The sequence below is a fragment of the Theropithecus gelada genome, chromosome 11 (genome assembly GCF_003255815.1).
Source record: "Theropithecus gelada isolate Dixy chromosome 11, Tgel_1.0, whole genome shotgun sequence".
Taxonomy (NCBI): domain Eukaryota; kingdom Metazoa; phylum Chordata; class Mammalia; order Primates; family Cercopithecidae; genus Theropithecus; species Theropithecus gelada.
In genome coordinates, this window is record NC_037679.1 from 1,944,625 (window position 1) to 1,961,926 (window position 17,302).

The 17,302-nt window shown below is 39.4% G+C and overlaps 1 protein-coding gene across 1 annotated transcript in view; it reads left to right on the plus strand.

The window, feature by feature from the left end:
• Positions 1-17,302, plus strand: part of MUC19 (mucin 19, oligomeric) — a 189,266-nt gene that overhangs the window by 133,905 nt on the left and 38,059 nt on the right. Inside the window, 30 exon segments of the mRNA XM_025401355.1 lie at positions 1,545-1,598; positions 2,204-2,236; positions 2,498-2,551; positions 2,696-2,746; positions 3,609-3,662; positions 4,116-4,145; positions 4,412-4,465; positions 4,602-4,655; positions 6,326-6,379; positions 7,079-7,132; positions 7,276-7,329; positions 8,200-8,249; positions 8,740-8,779; positions 9,055-9,102; positions 9,240-9,293; positions 9,943-9,996; positions 10,763-10,816; positions 10,958-11,011; positions 11,442-11,474; positions 11,743-11,796; positions 11,940-11,993; positions 12,861-12,914; positions 13,954-14,001; positions 14,139-14,192; positions 14,691-14,744; positions 14,843-14,896; positions 15,667-15,720; positions 15,878-15,931; positions 16,658-16,711; positions 16,866-16,916. Of these exon segments, the coding sequence (XP_025257140.1) occupies positions 1,545-1,598; positions 2,204-2,236; positions 2,498-2,551; positions 2,696-2,746; positions 3,609-3,662; positions 4,116-4,145; positions 4,412-4,465; positions 4,602-4,655; positions 6,326-6,379; positions 7,079-7,132; positions 7,276-7,329; positions 8,200-8,249; positions 8,740-8,779; positions 9,055-9,102; positions 9,240-9,293; positions 9,943-9,996; positions 10,763-10,816; positions 10,958-11,011; positions 11,442-11,474; positions 11,743-11,796; positions 11,940-11,993; positions 12,861-12,914; positions 13,954-14,001; positions 14,139-14,192; positions 14,691-14,744; positions 14,843-14,896; positions 15,667-15,720; positions 15,878-15,931; positions 16,658-16,711; positions 16,866-16,916 (1,518 nt within the window).

Below are 17,302 nucleotides of genomic sequence, written 5' to 3' on the forward strand. Positions count from 1 at the left end.
ACACAGGTCAGGAATTCTGAATGTGGCCTCTTGGGCAATACAGCTTTTGGGAGGCTCAGAATGTCCTGTGCAGCCTTTTTTTTAAAAAAAATTATTTTTTATTTTATTTTTCCATAAGTTATTGGGGTACAGGTGGTATTTGGTTACGTGAGTAAGTTCTTTAATGGGGATTTGTGAGATTTTGGTGCACCCATCACCTGAGCAGTGTACACTGCACCCTATTTGTAGTCTTTTATCCCTTGCCCCCTCCCACTCTTCCCCCTACCAAGTCCCCAAAGTCCATTGTATCATTCTTATGCCTTTGCGTCCTCATAACTTAGCTCCCACATATCAGTGAGAACATACGATGTTTGGTTTTCCATTCCTGAGTTACTTCACTTAGAATAATAGTCTCCAGTCTCATCCAGGTCACTGCACATGCTGTTAATTCTTACCTTCTGTTCCTTTCTCTCTCAGAGGCCACAACTTTCCCAGGAGGCAGTGGGACCACTCAAGCAGGACCACCTGGAGGTGACCTTTTCAGGCAGAGGCCTGAGGCTCTCATCATCTCTCAATTTTGGTGGCTGCAGTAACAAATAATATGAAAGCATTTGAGGAGAAGTCGGCATTCTCTGAGGCCATATTATGTCATAACAGTCTGAAAAGTTATTCTGCTTATAAATTCCATGACCTCAGATGTCTCAGCCAGGCTATCTCCAGTATCCTGGCCTATGGAGACATTTTTGTCTGATATGAGGATTGAGAGTATATTACATGCATTCCAACCCTCCAGGACTTCCAGTCTTCCTTAGCCAGTTTACCTTTCCACCCACAGCTTGACATTTTCTTTTCTTTTTCTTTTTCTTTTACTTTAAGTTCCGGGATATGTGCAGGTTTGTTACATAGGGATACGTGTGCCATGGTGGTTTGTTGCACCTATTGACCCATCCTTTAATTTGCCTTGGCATGTGATGTTCCCCTCCCTGTGTCCATTCGATCTCATTGCTCAACCCCCCACTTAAGAGTGAGAAGAAGCGGTGTTTGGTTTTCCGTTCCTGTGATAGTTTGCTGAGGATGATGGCCTCCTGCTCCATCCATGTCCCTGCAAAGGACATGATCTCATTCCTTTTTATTCAGCTTGACATTTTTCTACTTTAATTATACATGATGCTTATTTTCTGTATCCCCTCACTAGAAAGCTTCATAAAGTCAAGTGATTATTAAAATGCCCTCAAGTTGTATGAAAGAGTTCTACTTATAAAGATAAAACCATGCTTTGTTTCTCCTGTAGGCACTTCTGTCACAGCAGGGGACTATGTCTCTGGAAGGCAAACAGATTTAAAGGACTATTCTCCCCTTGCCTTGTAGTAAAAGGGAAACCCAGTAGCCACACATCTATCCCATGTTGGCCTGGAAAGCCCAGTGCTAAGCAGCTGTTCATTTTTATTCTATAGAAACAGTGTACTCAGGAATGGGCTTCCAGTGCTTTAGGGCCACATTGATGCTTCCAAACTTAGTTGGGGAGATAATACTCTATAGTTCCATTTTCCTTTTTTGCATTTTAGGTACCACTGGAAAATTATCTGAAACAACCATTATATCTGAAACTTCTACCACAGGTAGTTTAACAAGAAGGAAATGCCTCTTATTTAATGTCACATGTCACAGTATCTCTTTTAGGACGGCTATGATAAAATAACACCCCCAAATCCCCTCCAGTATTCCAAATTCCCAGACTTCACTATTCTACTCTTCCCCTCAGAAGCCACAACTTCCATTGTAGGGAGTGGCACTAGTGGAACTGAACTCAAAACTGGTGACAATAAACAGCCCATACTTTGGCCTCATAAGGATTAGTACTCTCAAGCTTTCCTTGAGACAGTATTGTTTCATTTAGAGACATTGCAAGTAATTCAAAATAGGATTGCTGTTATTTATTTGTTAATTTATTTGGAAAAACTACCAGTCCTAGAATTGAGCCTCCCTTCACCAAGTCGGATGACAGGATGGGATTTTTCTATTGAGTTACAACTCTCACCAGCATTTGAGCTGGAAACCAGAAAGCTTTCTGTGTGAATGTGCATGAAGTAGAAAACAGCCTCATGGAAACAGGGAGCATGCATCCATAATTGTGTAACTAACAATTGGCTTGTCCAACATTTTCTCCTATATCTGAAGTTTCAACACATTTAAACCCTTCTTCCCTCCTCTTTCTATCTCACAGCAGGCATCACTGCAGCAACAGGGAAGCAAGCAGGTGAGCATTGGGAAAATGCTTCTAGTTTCTCTTTTGTCAAATTTTCAGTTGTGTTTGTACTTGAAACACTGTCTCTCTATCTCCTTTATTATGAACTGTTGAAAGCAGTAAATACATCAATTTTTCCACCTTCCTTGTGCTCAGAGAAAGAGATTTATGTTATGGCAAATGCATACAGAAACACAGCATATCCCTTTTAGATTTGGGTCCTCATTTGACTTACTCATTCACTGTGATCACCTCAGCCTCTTTGTGTTTCAGGCATCTCAGTGGTAGCTCCTGCCACAACAGTTGCCCCTGGAAGTTTCAGCACAGGTGAGTCTACCGTGTGGTGGGGAATCCTTTCATGGATGCTTTGCTACAGTAACATGTCTTTCCTTTTGGTGCTTCTATGCAGGAGCTCCACCATTGCATTCCATGCCCCCTGAATCTTTTCCGTTTGTGTCTTTCTTCTCCAAGCAGTGACAGCTTCTCCTGAAGCAACAGGAGTGACTGGCGTTACAACTGCAAGTAAGAACTGACCATCCACTACCTCCTTCCCAGTAGGTCACATTGCCTCAATCACATCTACCATTTGTACTTCCTGTGAAGAGCATTTTTGTTGGGAAAAAAACACAATTCCAAATAGGCAAGATTTTACCAATATGTAAATGTCAGACACTCAAATGCTTTTATCTTCCTTTCCTCTGCTTCAAGGAGACTTCACCATGGAGCTAAGGCACTGAGCATCAGTTGTGTGATTGGAGAGAAAGGTCTTTCTTTCCCTCGGTGATATATAAAGGAAATAATAGCCACTAACATTTTTCTCATTAAATATTCTATAGAAATTGTGCGTGCAAAACATAAAGATTAACTCCTGGTCTAAAAACCTCTGAAAGAGCTTGCTGACACATTAACAAAACAGAGTTCCCTGAGCCCATCAAAGGTCGTTTTCTTTTCATTATGTGTAAAGAATAAAAATATTGATTCCTATCACTCTGAGTTCCAATGTGGTAGCCACTGGCAAAACTTTTACACATGAAAAGTCTAATACTTAAAGCAATAAATAATGATGATTATAGTAATAAGCATGTTGATCATTTATGAGTTCCTTACTATATCTACTTTTTTAATTAGAGGTTTACATATCTTATTCCAATTAAGAAATACCTAAGGTCCAATTAAGAAGATAAATTTACAAGTGATGTATCTCTTGGTTTTAACAATTAAACTTATATATTTATGTTTTTCATTACTTTTAAAGTCAGAAGGCCTTCTTTTCTGACTTAATAGAAAGTGTCCAGACATTTTGAATTGAGGTTATCTCATATAATGACATCAGCTTAGCTCATCCCTCTTTCTTAATACTCAATTAATTTTGGTTTTCTTCAAGAGACCACAACTTCCCTAGGAGGAAGTGACACCCCTGGAGCAGAAATAAAATCACGTAAAGACTTTGAGGTCTTTATGTTTATTGTTGTATTTTGATAAATTTCATAGAGGAAATTTTTTAATGAGTTTTTAATTTGGAAATAAATTGAAATTGCAGAAAATTATCACGGATAATGTGGAGAATCCCTTTAGTATGGAGTGTGGTTTTAAATTTCCTTTGAGGCTATAATATTTCAAGGAAACAGAGTTTCTTTTTGGATTTGAATTTGTAAACTCTTGAGCCCAAAGTTCCTAAAGTCTTTCCCTTCGGGAGACTAACCTCAGAGTTCTAGGTTGCTGGAGAGGAGGGTTGCAATAATAGCTCTGGCTTTGAAGTGGTTTTCCCTTTGAAAAGAGCATAGTCTGTAAAACATTAATGTCCTGTTCATAGATGAAAATTTAAGATTTTCTTTCTTCTTTCCTCTTCTTTCCTTCTCCTCTTCTTCTCCTAATCTCTTTTCATGTGGAGCCACCACTGGAGCACCAGGAAGTAGGACAGGTAAACTTGGGGAAAGCCTTTCATAAGACCTCCAACACTGGCATAATAATCATTATGATGAAGGCAGGGATATTGCTTACTGCATTAACCTTGGCCTTGTAAAGAAACACAATGAATCTGAAACATGGTTGTCCTTATGTCAGTTATAAGTCCAGGAAGTGTTTTTTCTTGCTTCAAAATCACAAATAGACCTACTGTTGGCCACATGTTTCTAAGGATCACAAAAGAGTTCCCATGTAGATCTTTCTCTTTTCTTTCCTACTTAGGCACAGCTGGAGTGCTCTCTGCTACAGCAGTCTCCCCTGGGAGCTCCAACTCAGGTAAAGCACCAGGCTGGGAGGAACCACTGCTTGGAAAGGGCTCCTCAATGAGGTGTCTGCCTGGGTGATCCTACCGTGTTTTTTCAGATGCTTCTAATCTTTGCCCTCACTGCTGTTCTTTGTCCCTGTTTTGCAGAGGCCACAACTTCTATAGGAGAAAGTGGAAAAACAGGAGCTGAAATAATCACAGGTGAGCTCTGCTAAGGAACTAAGTTTACTTTGTTATAATTTCCCATGTCTCAATAGAAATATGGCAAAAGTTTTTAAATTTTCTATAGTTGGCATATTAGGCAAAAATTTAGCAGATGTTCAATATTTAATATCAATAAATATAGTTCAGATACTTCAACATTTTCCCCTTATATCTTTTGCCTTGGGTCTCAGAACCCTTCATCCGGGCATCATGGGGCCTATTCCCTGATGGTTATATAGGTGACTTTGGCCCAAATCTATCTTTCTGGACCGAAATTCTAAAAATAAAAACTCAGTGGCAGAGGACTTTCTCTGTAAACTTGCTGAGGGAATTATATGTTCTATGGACAATGCATGGATCAACTCTTAAAAAGAGAAACTCCAGAGTAATAAATTTTCTGTTTTATTAAAGAAAAGAATTTTTTTTTCATTAAGAGCCTCTGCCCATATCATGAGGAGCAATAAACTGACCAACTGACCTGAATCCTTTCTTTTTTCAGGTACTACTGAGGGCGTCTCTGGCAGAACTCTGGAGGCTAAAAGTGCCTCCACAGGTCAGGAATTCTGAACGTGGCCCTTTGGGAAATACAGGTTATGGGGCCCTAGAATGTCCAGTGCAGTCTTCATACCTCTAATTCCTTTCTCTCTCAGAGGCCACAACTTTCCCAGGAGGAAGTGGAACCACCCGAGCAGGACCAACCGGAGGTGAGCTTGTCAGGCTTAGGCCTGAGGGTCTCATCATGTCTCTAGCTGGTAGCTACAGAGTAGTGAAGGCATTTGAAGTAGGGGCCTGCATTGTATTCTGGGTCATATGGTGTCCTGTCAACCTGGTCAGTTATTCTGCTTTTGAATTTCATGACCTTGGATAGTCAGCCAGGCTATGTGCACTATTCTAGCTTATGGAGACATTATTTTTTCTCATAAAAGATATTTAAATATTTAAAAATGTTTCATATATTTTAGCCTTTCAGGACTTCCTATTCCCCTACCGAGGTTGCCTTTCCACTCACATCTTGATACTTTTTAAATCATTTTTCTCATATACTTACACATGATGTTGATTTCCTCTCTCTCCTCACACTAGAAAGCTTCATGAAGACAACTGATTATTAAAATTCCTCAAGTTGTATCACACAGTCCTGCTTATAAATATAAAACCATGATTTTTTCATCCTGTATGCACCTCTGTCACACCAGGGGGATATATTCCTAGAAGGGAAACAGGTCAGGTTGATTTAAGCCCTATTTTTCTCTTGCCTCACAGTGAAAGGGAATCCCAGCAGCAACACATCCATCCCATGTTGGCCTGGAAAATGAAGTGCTAGGAAGTTGTTCGTTTTCCTTTCTCTATAGAAATCGAGTGTTCACAGGAGAGGGTTTTAGTGCTACACTGATGCTTCCAAGCTTAATTGGAGACAAACTGCTCTATTCCTTTATTTCCTTTCCTTTTTTTTTTTTTTTTTTTCATTTTAGTTACCACTGGAGAATTGCCTGGAATGACCTTTATATCTGGAAGTCCTAACACAGGTAACTTAACAAGAAATGCCTCTTATTTTAATGTCAGATGTCATGATTTTTTAAAGCCTTCCCTGATAAAGTAATATCCCAATATCTTCTTCCAGTATTCTAAATTCCCAGTCTTTTTCATTCTCCTCTTTCTTCCATCAGAGGCCACCACTTCCACAGAAGAGACTGGTACTTCTGGAACTGGATTCAAAACTGGTGAGAAGAAACATCCCGTGATTTGACGTCATAAATATTAGGTCTCCCAAGCTTTTCTTGAGAGAGTTTGTGTTTGTATTATTTAGGGACACTGCAAGTGATTCAAAATAGATTTGCTGGTGGAGGTATGTTTTTTTTTGAAAATCCACTAATTCTAAAATGGATCATTACTGCTTCATTTCTGAGGATATGATGCATTTCTCCATCTATGTTACAACTCCTGCTAGCAGTTTAGGTGGAATTCAGAAAGTTTTCAGTGCATGTGTGTGAAACAGAAAAGACCTCTATGGAACCAGGACACATACATTTAACATGTATATTTGAACAAAAATGCTGACTCAGTATTTTCTCCTACCTGTGTAGCTTCAATACATTTAAACTATTTTTCCTCCTCTTTCTATCTCACAGCAGGCATCACTGCAGCAACAGGGAAGCAATCAGCTGAGGACTGGGAAAATGCATCTAGTTTCACTTTTATCACCTTTTCAGTTGTGCTTGTTCTTGGAAACATTGTATCTTCTTTTGTTATGAATTGCTGAAAGCAGGCAGATACACCAAGTTTTCCACCTGCCTCCTGCTCAGAGAAAGAGGATTCTGTTATGGCAACTAAATACAGAAATACAGCTTATCCCTTTTAGATTCAGGTCCTCATTTGACTTACTCATTCACTGTGATCACCTCAGTCTCTTTGTGTTTCAGGTATCTCAGCGGTAGCCCCTGCCACAACAGTTGCCCGTGGAAGTTTCAGCACAGGTGAGTCCACTGTGTGGTGGGGAATCCTTTCACGGGTGCTTGCTACAGTAACATGTCTTTCCTTTTGGTGCTTCTATGCAGGAGCTCCACCGTTCCATTCCATGCCCCCTGAATCTTTTCCATTTGTGTCCTTCTTCTCCCAGCAGCCACAACTTCTCCTGGAGCAAGTGGAATGACTGGGGTTACAACAACTGCAAGTAAGAACTGACCATCCACTACCTCCTTCCCAGTAGGTCACTTTGCCTTGATCACATCTACTGTTTGTACTTCCTGTGTAGCGCATTTAAAAAAATTTTACAAATAGGCAAGATTTTATCTAATATGTAAAAGTTGGACACTCAAATGCCTTTGTTTTCCTTTCCTCTGCTTCAAGGAGACTTCACCATGGAGCTAAGGCACTGAGCATCAGTTGTGTGATTGGAGAGAAAGGTCTTTCTTTCCCTCAGTGATATGTAAAGAAAATAGTAGTTATTAAAATTTTTCTCACTAAATAATCTATAGGAATAGTACATGAAAAAATATAGATTAACTTCGGGTTCTAGAAACCTCTGAAAAAATGCTTTTTGACACATTAAGACAATACAGATTCACCTCACCCCATCGAAGGCCATTTTCTTTTCATTATGTGCAAAGAGTAAAAATACTGATTCCTATACCTCTGTAATTCCAGGTTCCAATGTGGTAACCACTGGAAAAATTCTTACACTCGAAAATCTAATACTTAAAGCAATAAATAATGATGATAATAGTAATGAGCATGTCAATCATTTATGAGTTCCACACTGTATCTGCTTTTTTAATTACGGGTTTACATATCTTATTCCAATGAAAAAATATCTAAGGTTCAATTCATAAAATAAATTTATAAATGATGTATCTTCACATTTTCACAATTAAACTTGTATATTTATAGTTTTCATTACTTCTAAATTCAGAAGGCCTTCTTTTCTGACTTAATAGAAAGTGTCAAGACATTTTGAATTGAGGTTGTCTCATGTAATGACGTCAGCTTAGCTCATCCCTCTTTCCTAATACTCAATTAATTTTGGTTTCTTTTCATCTTCTAGAGACCACAACTTCCCTAGGAGGAAGTAGCACCACTGGAGAAGAAATAAAATCAGGTAAAGACTCTGGGGTATTTATATTTATTGTTGTACTTTGATAGATTTCTTAGAGAAAACTTTTTTAATGAGCTTTTAATTTGAAAATAAATTTAAATTACAGATAATGCAGAGAATCTTTTTAATGTGGAGTGTGGGTTTAAATTTCCTTTGAGGCTGTAATATTTCAAGAGAGCAGAGTTTGCTCTTTGATTTGGATTTGTAAACTCTTGAGACCAAAATTTCTAAAGTCTTTCCCTTCTGAGAGACTAACATCAGGGTTCTAGGTCTCTGGAGAGGAGACTCGCAATAATAGCTCTGGTTTTGAAAAGGTTTTCCCTTTGAAAAGGGCATAGTCTGTATAACATTAGTATACTGATTTCTACAGTGTAGAAATCACTAAGATGTCATATTTTAGTTTAGAGATAAAAAGTCAAAATTATCTTTCTTCCTTCTTGTTCTTTCTTGTTTTCTCCTCCTCTTTTTTCTCCTTCTCTCTTATGCTTTTTATTAAGAACTACCACTACAGCACCAGAAAGTAGGAGAGGTAAACTTGGGGAAAGCCTTTCATAAGACCTCCAACACTGGCATAATAATAATCATTATGATGAAGGCAGGGATATTGCTTACTGCATTAACCTTGGCCTTGTAAAGAAACACAATAAATCTGAAACATGGTTGTCCTTATGTCAGTTATAAGTCCAGGAAGTATTTTTTCTTGCTTCAAAGTCACAAATAGACCTACTGTTGGCCACATGTTTCTAAGGGTCACAAAAGAGTTCCCATGTAGATCTTTCTCTTTTCTTTCCTACCTAGGCACAGCTGGAGTGCTCTCTGCTACAACAGTCTCCCCTGGGAGCTCCAACTCAGGTAAAGCACCAGGCTGGGAGGAACCACTGCTTGGAAAGGGCTCCTCAATGAGGTGTCTGCCTGCGTGATCCTACCATACTGTTCTCAGATTCTTCTAATCTTTGCCCTCACTGCTGTTCTTTGTCCCTGTTTTGCAGAGGCCACAACTCCTGTGGGAGAAAGTGGAATAACAAGAGCTGAAATAATCACAGGTGAGTTCTGTTAAGGAACGAAGTGTACTTTGTTATAATTTCCCATGTCTTGCTTGAAATATGACATTTTTTGAATTTTCCATATTTGGCATATTAGGCAAAAATTTAGATGTTCAAAATTTAACATTAATAAATATAGGTCAGACACTTCAACATTTTCTCCTTGTTTCTTGTGCCTTGGCTCTAAAGTCCCTTTATCAGGATATCATAGGGCCCATTCCCTGACAGCTATATGTGTGACTTGGGCTCAAATCTATCTTTCTCTATCTAAACCCTAAAAAATGGAACTTGGTGGTAGAGGACTTTCTCTGTAAACTTGCTGAGGGAATTATAGTTTATATGAATAATATATGGATTGACCCTTAAAATAGAAACAGCAGAGAAATATATTTTCTGTTGTATTGAAGAAAAAAGTTTTTTTTTTCTTTAAGAGCCTATGCTTATATCATAAGGCGCAACAAATTGACCAACTGCCCATGATCCTTTCCTATCTGGGGTACTACTGAGGGCATTTCTGGCAGAACTCTGAAAGATGGAAGTGTCCACACAGGTCAGGCACCTTCAGAACATGGCCCCTTGGCCAGTAGAGCTTATGAGACCCCAGAATGTCCTGTGCAGTCTTCATACCTCCAATTCCTTTCTCTCTCAGAGGCCACAACTTTCTCAGGAGGTAGCGGGGTCACCCGAGCAGGATTACCCAGAGGTGAGCCCGGCAGGCCCAGACCTGGGGCTCTCATCATGTCTCTGTCGGGGTGGGTACAGGGAACAAATAATATGAAGGCATTTGAAGGAAGGGCTTGCATTTTCTCCTCAGCCATATTGTGTCATATCAACCTGGTTAGTTATTGGACTTGTAAATTTCATGACTTGGATTGTCAGCCAAGCTGTCTGCACTATTCTAGTTTATGGAGACATTATTTTTTTCTAATTAAACATATTAGAAAATATTTCACATATTCCAACCTTCGAGGACTTCCTATTCCCCTTCCCTAGCCTTTCCACTCACAGCTTGATACTTTTTATCATTTTTCTCATATACTTACACATGATGTTGATTTCCTCTCTCCCCTCACTAGAAAGCTTCAGGAAGACAACTGATTATTAAAATGCCCCAAGTTGTATCACACAGTCCTACTTATAAATATAAACAATGAATTATATTTCCTGTAGGTACCTCTGTCACACCAGAGGGATATGTTCCTGGAAAGAAAACAGGTCAGGGTGATTTAAAGCCCTATTCCCCCCTTGCCTTAGTAAAAGTGTATCCCAGCAGCAACCTATCCATCGTGTGGGCCTGGAAAATCAAGTGCTAGGAAGGTGATCATTTTCCATTCTCTATAGAAATGCTATCTACAGGAGAGGGCTTCCAGTGCTTTAGGGCTACGTTGATGGTTCAAGCTTAACTGGAGACAAAATGCTCTATTCCTTTATTTCCTTCCCCCCTACTTTTTTTTTTTTTGACATTTTAGGTACCACTGGAGAATTGTCTGGAATGACAATTATATCTGGAAGTTTTAACACAGGTAGCTTAACAAGAAGTAAATTCTTATTTAATGTCAGATGTCATATTTCTTTTGTGACTTCTATGATACAGTAATATCCTAACATCTTCTTCCAGTATTCTAAATTCCCAGCCTTTTTCATTCTCCTCTTTCTTCCGTCAGAGGCCACCACTTCCACAGAAAGGACAGGTACTTCTGGAACTGGATTCAAAACTGGTGAGAAGAAGCAACCCATGATCTGGCATCATAATTATAATTATGACATCATAATTATGAGGTGTCTCAAGCTTTTCTTGAGAGAGTTTGTGTTTATTTTATTTAGGACATTGCAAGTGATTCAAAATAGATTTGCTGGTGGAGATACATTTTTAAAAAATCTACTAATTCTAAAATGGAGCATTACTGTTCCATTTCTGAGGATGGGATGGAATTTCTCCATTTGTGTTACAACTATTGCTAGCAGTTTAGGAGGAATTCAGAAAGTTTTCCGTGTGTGTATGTGAAACAGTAAAGAGTCCCATGGACCAAGGACGCGTGCATTTACAAGTGTATATGTGAATAAAAATGCTGACTCAGTATGTTTTTTCTTATGTCTCAAGTTTTAATACATTTAAGCCATTTTTTCCCTCCTCTTTCTCCCTCACAGCAGGCATCACTTCCGCCTCAGGGAAACAAGCAGGTGAGCATTGGGGAAATGCATCTAGTTTTGTTTTATCAAATTTCCGGGTATGCCTGAAGTTGGGAATATTTTCTATGTGCTTTGGTTTCAATTGTTGAAAGCAGGCAAATACATGTAGTTCACCATTTGCCTCGTGCTCAGAGAAAGATTTCTGTGGTGGCATATAAATAAATAAATATATACATACATAGAGCATATTCCTTTTAGATTCGGTTCTTCATTTGACTTACTCATGCACCATAATCACCTCAGTCTCTTTGTGTTTCAGGCACCTCTGGGGTATCTCTTGCCACAACAGTTGCCCCGGGAAGTTTCAGCACAGGTGAGTCCACAGTGTGGTGGGGAATCCTTTCATGGGTACTTGCTATGATAATATGCCTTTCCTTTTGGTGCTTTTATGCAGAATAACTACCTTTCCATTTTAAGTCCCCTAAATCTTTTCTATTTATGTTCTTCCTCTCTCAGTGGCCACAACTTCTTCTGGAGCAAGTGGAATAACAGGGGCTGGCCCCACCTCAGGTAAGCACTGATGAACCACTACCTGCCTCCCAGTGGACCACGTTGCCTGAATTGCATCTACTGTTTGTACTCTCTGTGAAGAGCATTTTCTGAAGAAAGATTATCACATAGGCAGGATTTTACCTAATAACTAAAGGCCAGACACTCAACCTTTCAACCTTCTTTTCCTCTGCTTCAAGGAGACTTCACCATGGAGCCAAGGCACTGAGATTCAGTTAGGAGATTGAAGATAAATGTTTTTCTTCCTCTCATTGATATTTAAATGAAGTGATTGAGTTATTGACATTTTATTCATTAAATATTCCATGAGATACAAATGATGTGTAGAAAACATACACAGATTAACTCCTGCTTCTAGAAACCTCTGAACAGAGCTTGTTGACACATTGAGGAAACGCATAGTTTTCTTATCCCATCCTAGGCCATTTTCTTTCTCATTATGGGTAAAGAATTGAGATATTGATTCCTATTTCTAATCCCACACTGGAATTATTACACACTGGTAGTCACTGGCAGAATTTTTTCTCATGAAAAGTCTAATTCTTAAAGCAATAAATAATGATGTTAATAGTAATGAGCGTATTGATCATTTATGATTTCCTTGCTATATACATATCGTATATGGCCTTTATATACCTTATTACCATTGCAACTACCTAAGGTCCAAAGAAGATCCATGAGTTAAAAATGGACAATTAAACTTGTGTCTTGAAGATAAACACTTTTACATGGAAAAGGGCTTCTTTTCTGACTTAGTGGTAGATGATAAGACATTTTGAATTGTATTTGTCTCACATAGTCTCATCAGCTTAACTCACCTGTCTTCCTTCATACTCAATTAATTTTGGTTTTCTCTCCATCTTTAAGAGACCACAGCTTCCCTAGGAGGAAGTGGTACCACCGGAACAGGAATAAAATCAGGTGAAGATTTGGGTATTTTCATTATTTATTGTTAGAGTTTGATTCCAAATTCATGGATTTCTTAGGGAAAACAAGCCTTTTATTTTGAAATATTACATTATGTAAAATGCGCAAAGATAAAGCAAAAATCCCTTTCATGTGGAATGCAGTTTTTATATCCTTTGGGGGCTATAGTATTTCGGGGAAACCAGCAATACTTTTTGGATTCGGATTTGAAACCACTTGGCCCCAAAGTTCCTAATGGCTTTCCCTTCTCAGGGACTAACCCTTGGGTTCTAGGCCTCTTGAGAGAGCAGATATAATAGCTCTGGCTCTGAAATGGTTCTTCCTGTGAAAAGAGCTTAGTCTGTGTTACATTACAATACTGATTTTTATTCAGCAGAGAAATCATTAAGATGTCACATTTTAGTTCAAAGAAAAAATTCTAAATCTTTCTTCTTCTTTCTCTGCCTCCTCCTCCTTTTTCTTGTCTTCCTGTTCCTCTGTCTTCCTTTTCTCCTGTTCCTTTCTTCTCCTCCTTCTCTACCTAATCCTCTTTCTTCTTCTTTTTCTCTCTCTTCTTCATCCTTTTTCTCCTCTTCCTTCTCGTCTTTCTCTTCCTCTCCTCTGCTTCCTCCTCTTGCTTCTTCTCCCCTGGCTTCTTTTTTTCCTCCTCTGCCTCGTCCTTCTCTTCTTTCTCTTCCTTCTCCTCTTCCTACTCCTCTTATCTTCTTCCTCCTCCTTGTCTTCTCCCTTCTTTTTCTTTTCGTTAGGAGCCACTACTGGAGCACCAGGAAGTAAAACAGGTAAATATGGAAAAAGCCTTTGATATGACCTTTAATCTTGGCAAAGATTGGCAGGTATATTGGCCATGGTGTTAAACTTGGCTTCACAAAGGCAAATGGTAGACATGAAACATGTCTATATTTCTGTCAGTTATAGGTTCAGAAAGTATCTTTTGCTGTTTCAAAGTCACAGATAGACTTGTTACCGACATTCTTCGAGGGATCACAAAATTGTTCCTGTGTTGATCTTTTTCTTTTTTCCTACCTAGGCACAGCTGCAGGTTCCTCTGGTACAACAGTTGCCCCTGGGAGCTCCAACTCAGGTAAAGCATCAGGCTAGGAGGAACCACTGCTTTGGAAGGGCTCCTCAGTGAGTTGTCTGCCTGGGTGATCCTACCATACTCTTCTCAGATTCTTCAAATCTTTGTCCTCATTGTTATTCCTCTTCTCTCATTTGCAGAAGCTACAACTTCTATAGGAGAAAATGGAAAAACAAGTGGGGAAATAATCACAGGTGAGCTCCGTTAAGGAACTAAGTGTACTTTGTAATAACTTCCCATGTCTCACTTGAAATACAGCAAAATTCTTTGGCTTTTCAACATTTGGCATATTACAAATATTTAGCAGATGTTCAATATTTAACATCAATAGATAGGGTTCCAACACTTCAATGTTCCCTCCTTGTGTCTTGTTCCCTGTGTCAAAGGCCTCTTCATCAGGCTAGCATGGAGCCCATTCCCTTGCAGTTATAGAGGTGACTTGGCCTGAATCTATCTCCCTGTAACTAAATCCTAACAAAGGATCTCAGTGGTGGAGGACTTTCAGTGTAAACTCGTTGAGGGAATTATATGTTCCATGAGCAATATATGGATAAACTCTTAAAACTAGAAAGCCCAGAGAAATAAATGTGCTGGTATATTGAAGAAACAAAGTTATTATCTTTCCTTTAAGAGCCCATGCCCATTTCATGAGAAGCAACAGATTGATCAGCTGACCACCTTTCTTATTTCAGGTACTACTGAGGGCACCTCTGGCAAAGTTCTGGAACCTGGAAGTGCTCACACAGGTCAGGAATTCTGAATATGGCCCCTTAGGCAATATCAGCTTTGGGAAACCCAGAATGTCCTGTCCAATCTTTATACTTCCAATTCCTTTCTCTCTCAGAGGCCACAACTTTCCCAGGAGGCAGCGGGACCACCCGAGCAGGACCACCAGGAGGTGAGCTTGTCAAGCTGAGGCCTGGGGCTCTCATCAGCTCTTGATCTGGGTGGCTGCAGTGAACAGTCATGAACAGTAATGCAGTGAAAGTCTTTTGAGGGAGGGTCCTCCATTTTCTCTGTGGCCATAGTTTGTCATATCAACCTGGTCAGTTATTCTGCTTGTGAATTCATGACCTCAGGTGTCTCAGTCAGGCTGTCTTCGATGTCCTGGCTTATGGAAATATTTTTTTCTGATTGTTTGAGAGTATATTGCATATATTCCAACTTTCCAGGACTTTCAACTCTCCTTACCCAGTTTTCCTTTCCACCCACGGTTTGAGACACTTTCTATCATTTTTCTCTTTTACTTACACATGATATTTGTTTCCTCTCTCCCCTCCTATAAAACTTCATGAAAACAACTGATTATTAAAATGCTCCAAGTTGTATCAAAGAGTCCTGCTTATAAGTATAGAATTGTGCTTTGTTTCTCCTGTAGGCACCTCTGTTACGCCAGGGGGATATGTTCCTGGAAGGGAAACAGGTCAGGGTGATTTAAGCCCTATTCTTCCCTTGCCTCATAGAGAAAGGGAAACCCAGTAGCAACACACACAGCCCAGGTTGGCCTGGAAAATCAAGTGCTTGGAGATTGCTCATTTTCCATTCTCTATAGGGATACAGTGTCCTCAGGAAAGGGCTTCCAGTACTTTAGGGCCACACACAGATGCTTCCAAGCTAACCTGGGGAGATAATGATCTATTACTCCATTTCCCTTTTTTGGCATTTTAGGTACCACTGGAGAATTGTCTGGAACGACCATTATATCTGGAAGTTCTAACACAGGTAGCTTAACAAGAAGGGAATGCCTCTTATTTCATGTCAGATGTCATGATATCTCTTTTAGGGCTGCTATTATAAAAGAATAACCCAATATCCTCTGTGGTATTCCAAATTCCCGGATGTCACTATTCTCCTACTTTTTTTTTTTTTTCTCCCTCAGAGGCCACAACTTCCACAAAAGGGACTGGTACTTCTGGAACTGGCTTCAAAAGTGGTAAGAATCAACAGTCCATGATTTAGGGTCATCAAGATTAGGAATCAAGCTTCTCCTAAGAGTGTTTATATTTTATTTAGGTACATTGCAAGTAATTAAAAATGAATTTGCTATAGAGATAATTTTTTTTGGAAATCTACTAATTCTAGAATTGAGCCTCACTGCTTCAGGTCTGAGAATGGGTTGAGATGTCTCCCCCGGTATTACACCTATCACCAGAATTGGCGCTGGAATTCAGAATGTTTTCCGTGTGTGTGTGTGAAATAGAAAAAAAGCCCATGGAACCAGGATGCATGCATGCATATGTGTGTATCTGTATATGGATAAAACTTTGCTTTGCCAATATTTTGTCCTACATCTAGTTTGCAGCACATTTAAAACTTATTTCCCCTACTTTCTATCTCATAGCAGGCATCACTGCAGTGCCAGGGGAGCAAGTTTGTCAGCCTTAGGGAAATGCATCTAGTTTCCCTTTTATTAAATTTCCAGGAGAAGCACCTGAAGTTGCAAACAGTATTTCTCTATTTGCTTTGGTTATGAATTGTCGAATGCAAGCAAATACACTTAGTTCACCCTCTGCCATAACCTCAAAAAGAGAGATTTCAGTTATGGCAAATAAATACATTATATCCCTTTCAGAGTCAGGTCTTCACTTGACTTACTGAGTCATAATGGTCGGTAAGTCAAATGAAGACCTGACTCTAAAAGAGATGTAATGTGTTTTAGGTACCTCTGCGGTGGCACCTGGCACAACAGTTGCCCCTGGAAGTTTCAGCACAGGTGAGTCCACAGTTTCTTTACTGATTCCACAGGAATCATTTCTTGAGTGCTTGCTACAATAATGTCTTTCCTTTGGTGCTTATATGCAGAAGCACCACCATTCCATCCCTAGGCCCCTGAATCTTTTTCATTTATGTCCCTCCTTTCTCAGTAGCCACAATTTCTCCTGGAGCAAGTAGAACCACTGGGGCTGGACCCGCTGAAGGTAACCACTGATGAACTACTAACTGCTTCCCAGTAGACAAGGTTATCTGAATGACATCTACTGTTTGTACCTCCTGTGAAGAGCATTTTCTGAACACAGATTACTGGATAGGCAGGATTTTATGTAATAACCAAATGTCAGATCCTCAGACTCTTTTATCTTCCTTTCCTCTGCCTCAAAGAGACTTCAGCATGGAGCTAAGGCACTGAGAATCAGTTGAGTGATTAGAAAGAAATATCTTACTCTCATTGATATCTAAAGGAAGTAATTGAGTTTTTGGAATGGTTGTCATTAAATATTCCATGAGATGTAAATGGTGTGAAGAACATATATAAATTAACTCTTGATTCTAGAACCTCTGAAAAGAGCTTGTTGACATACTGAGA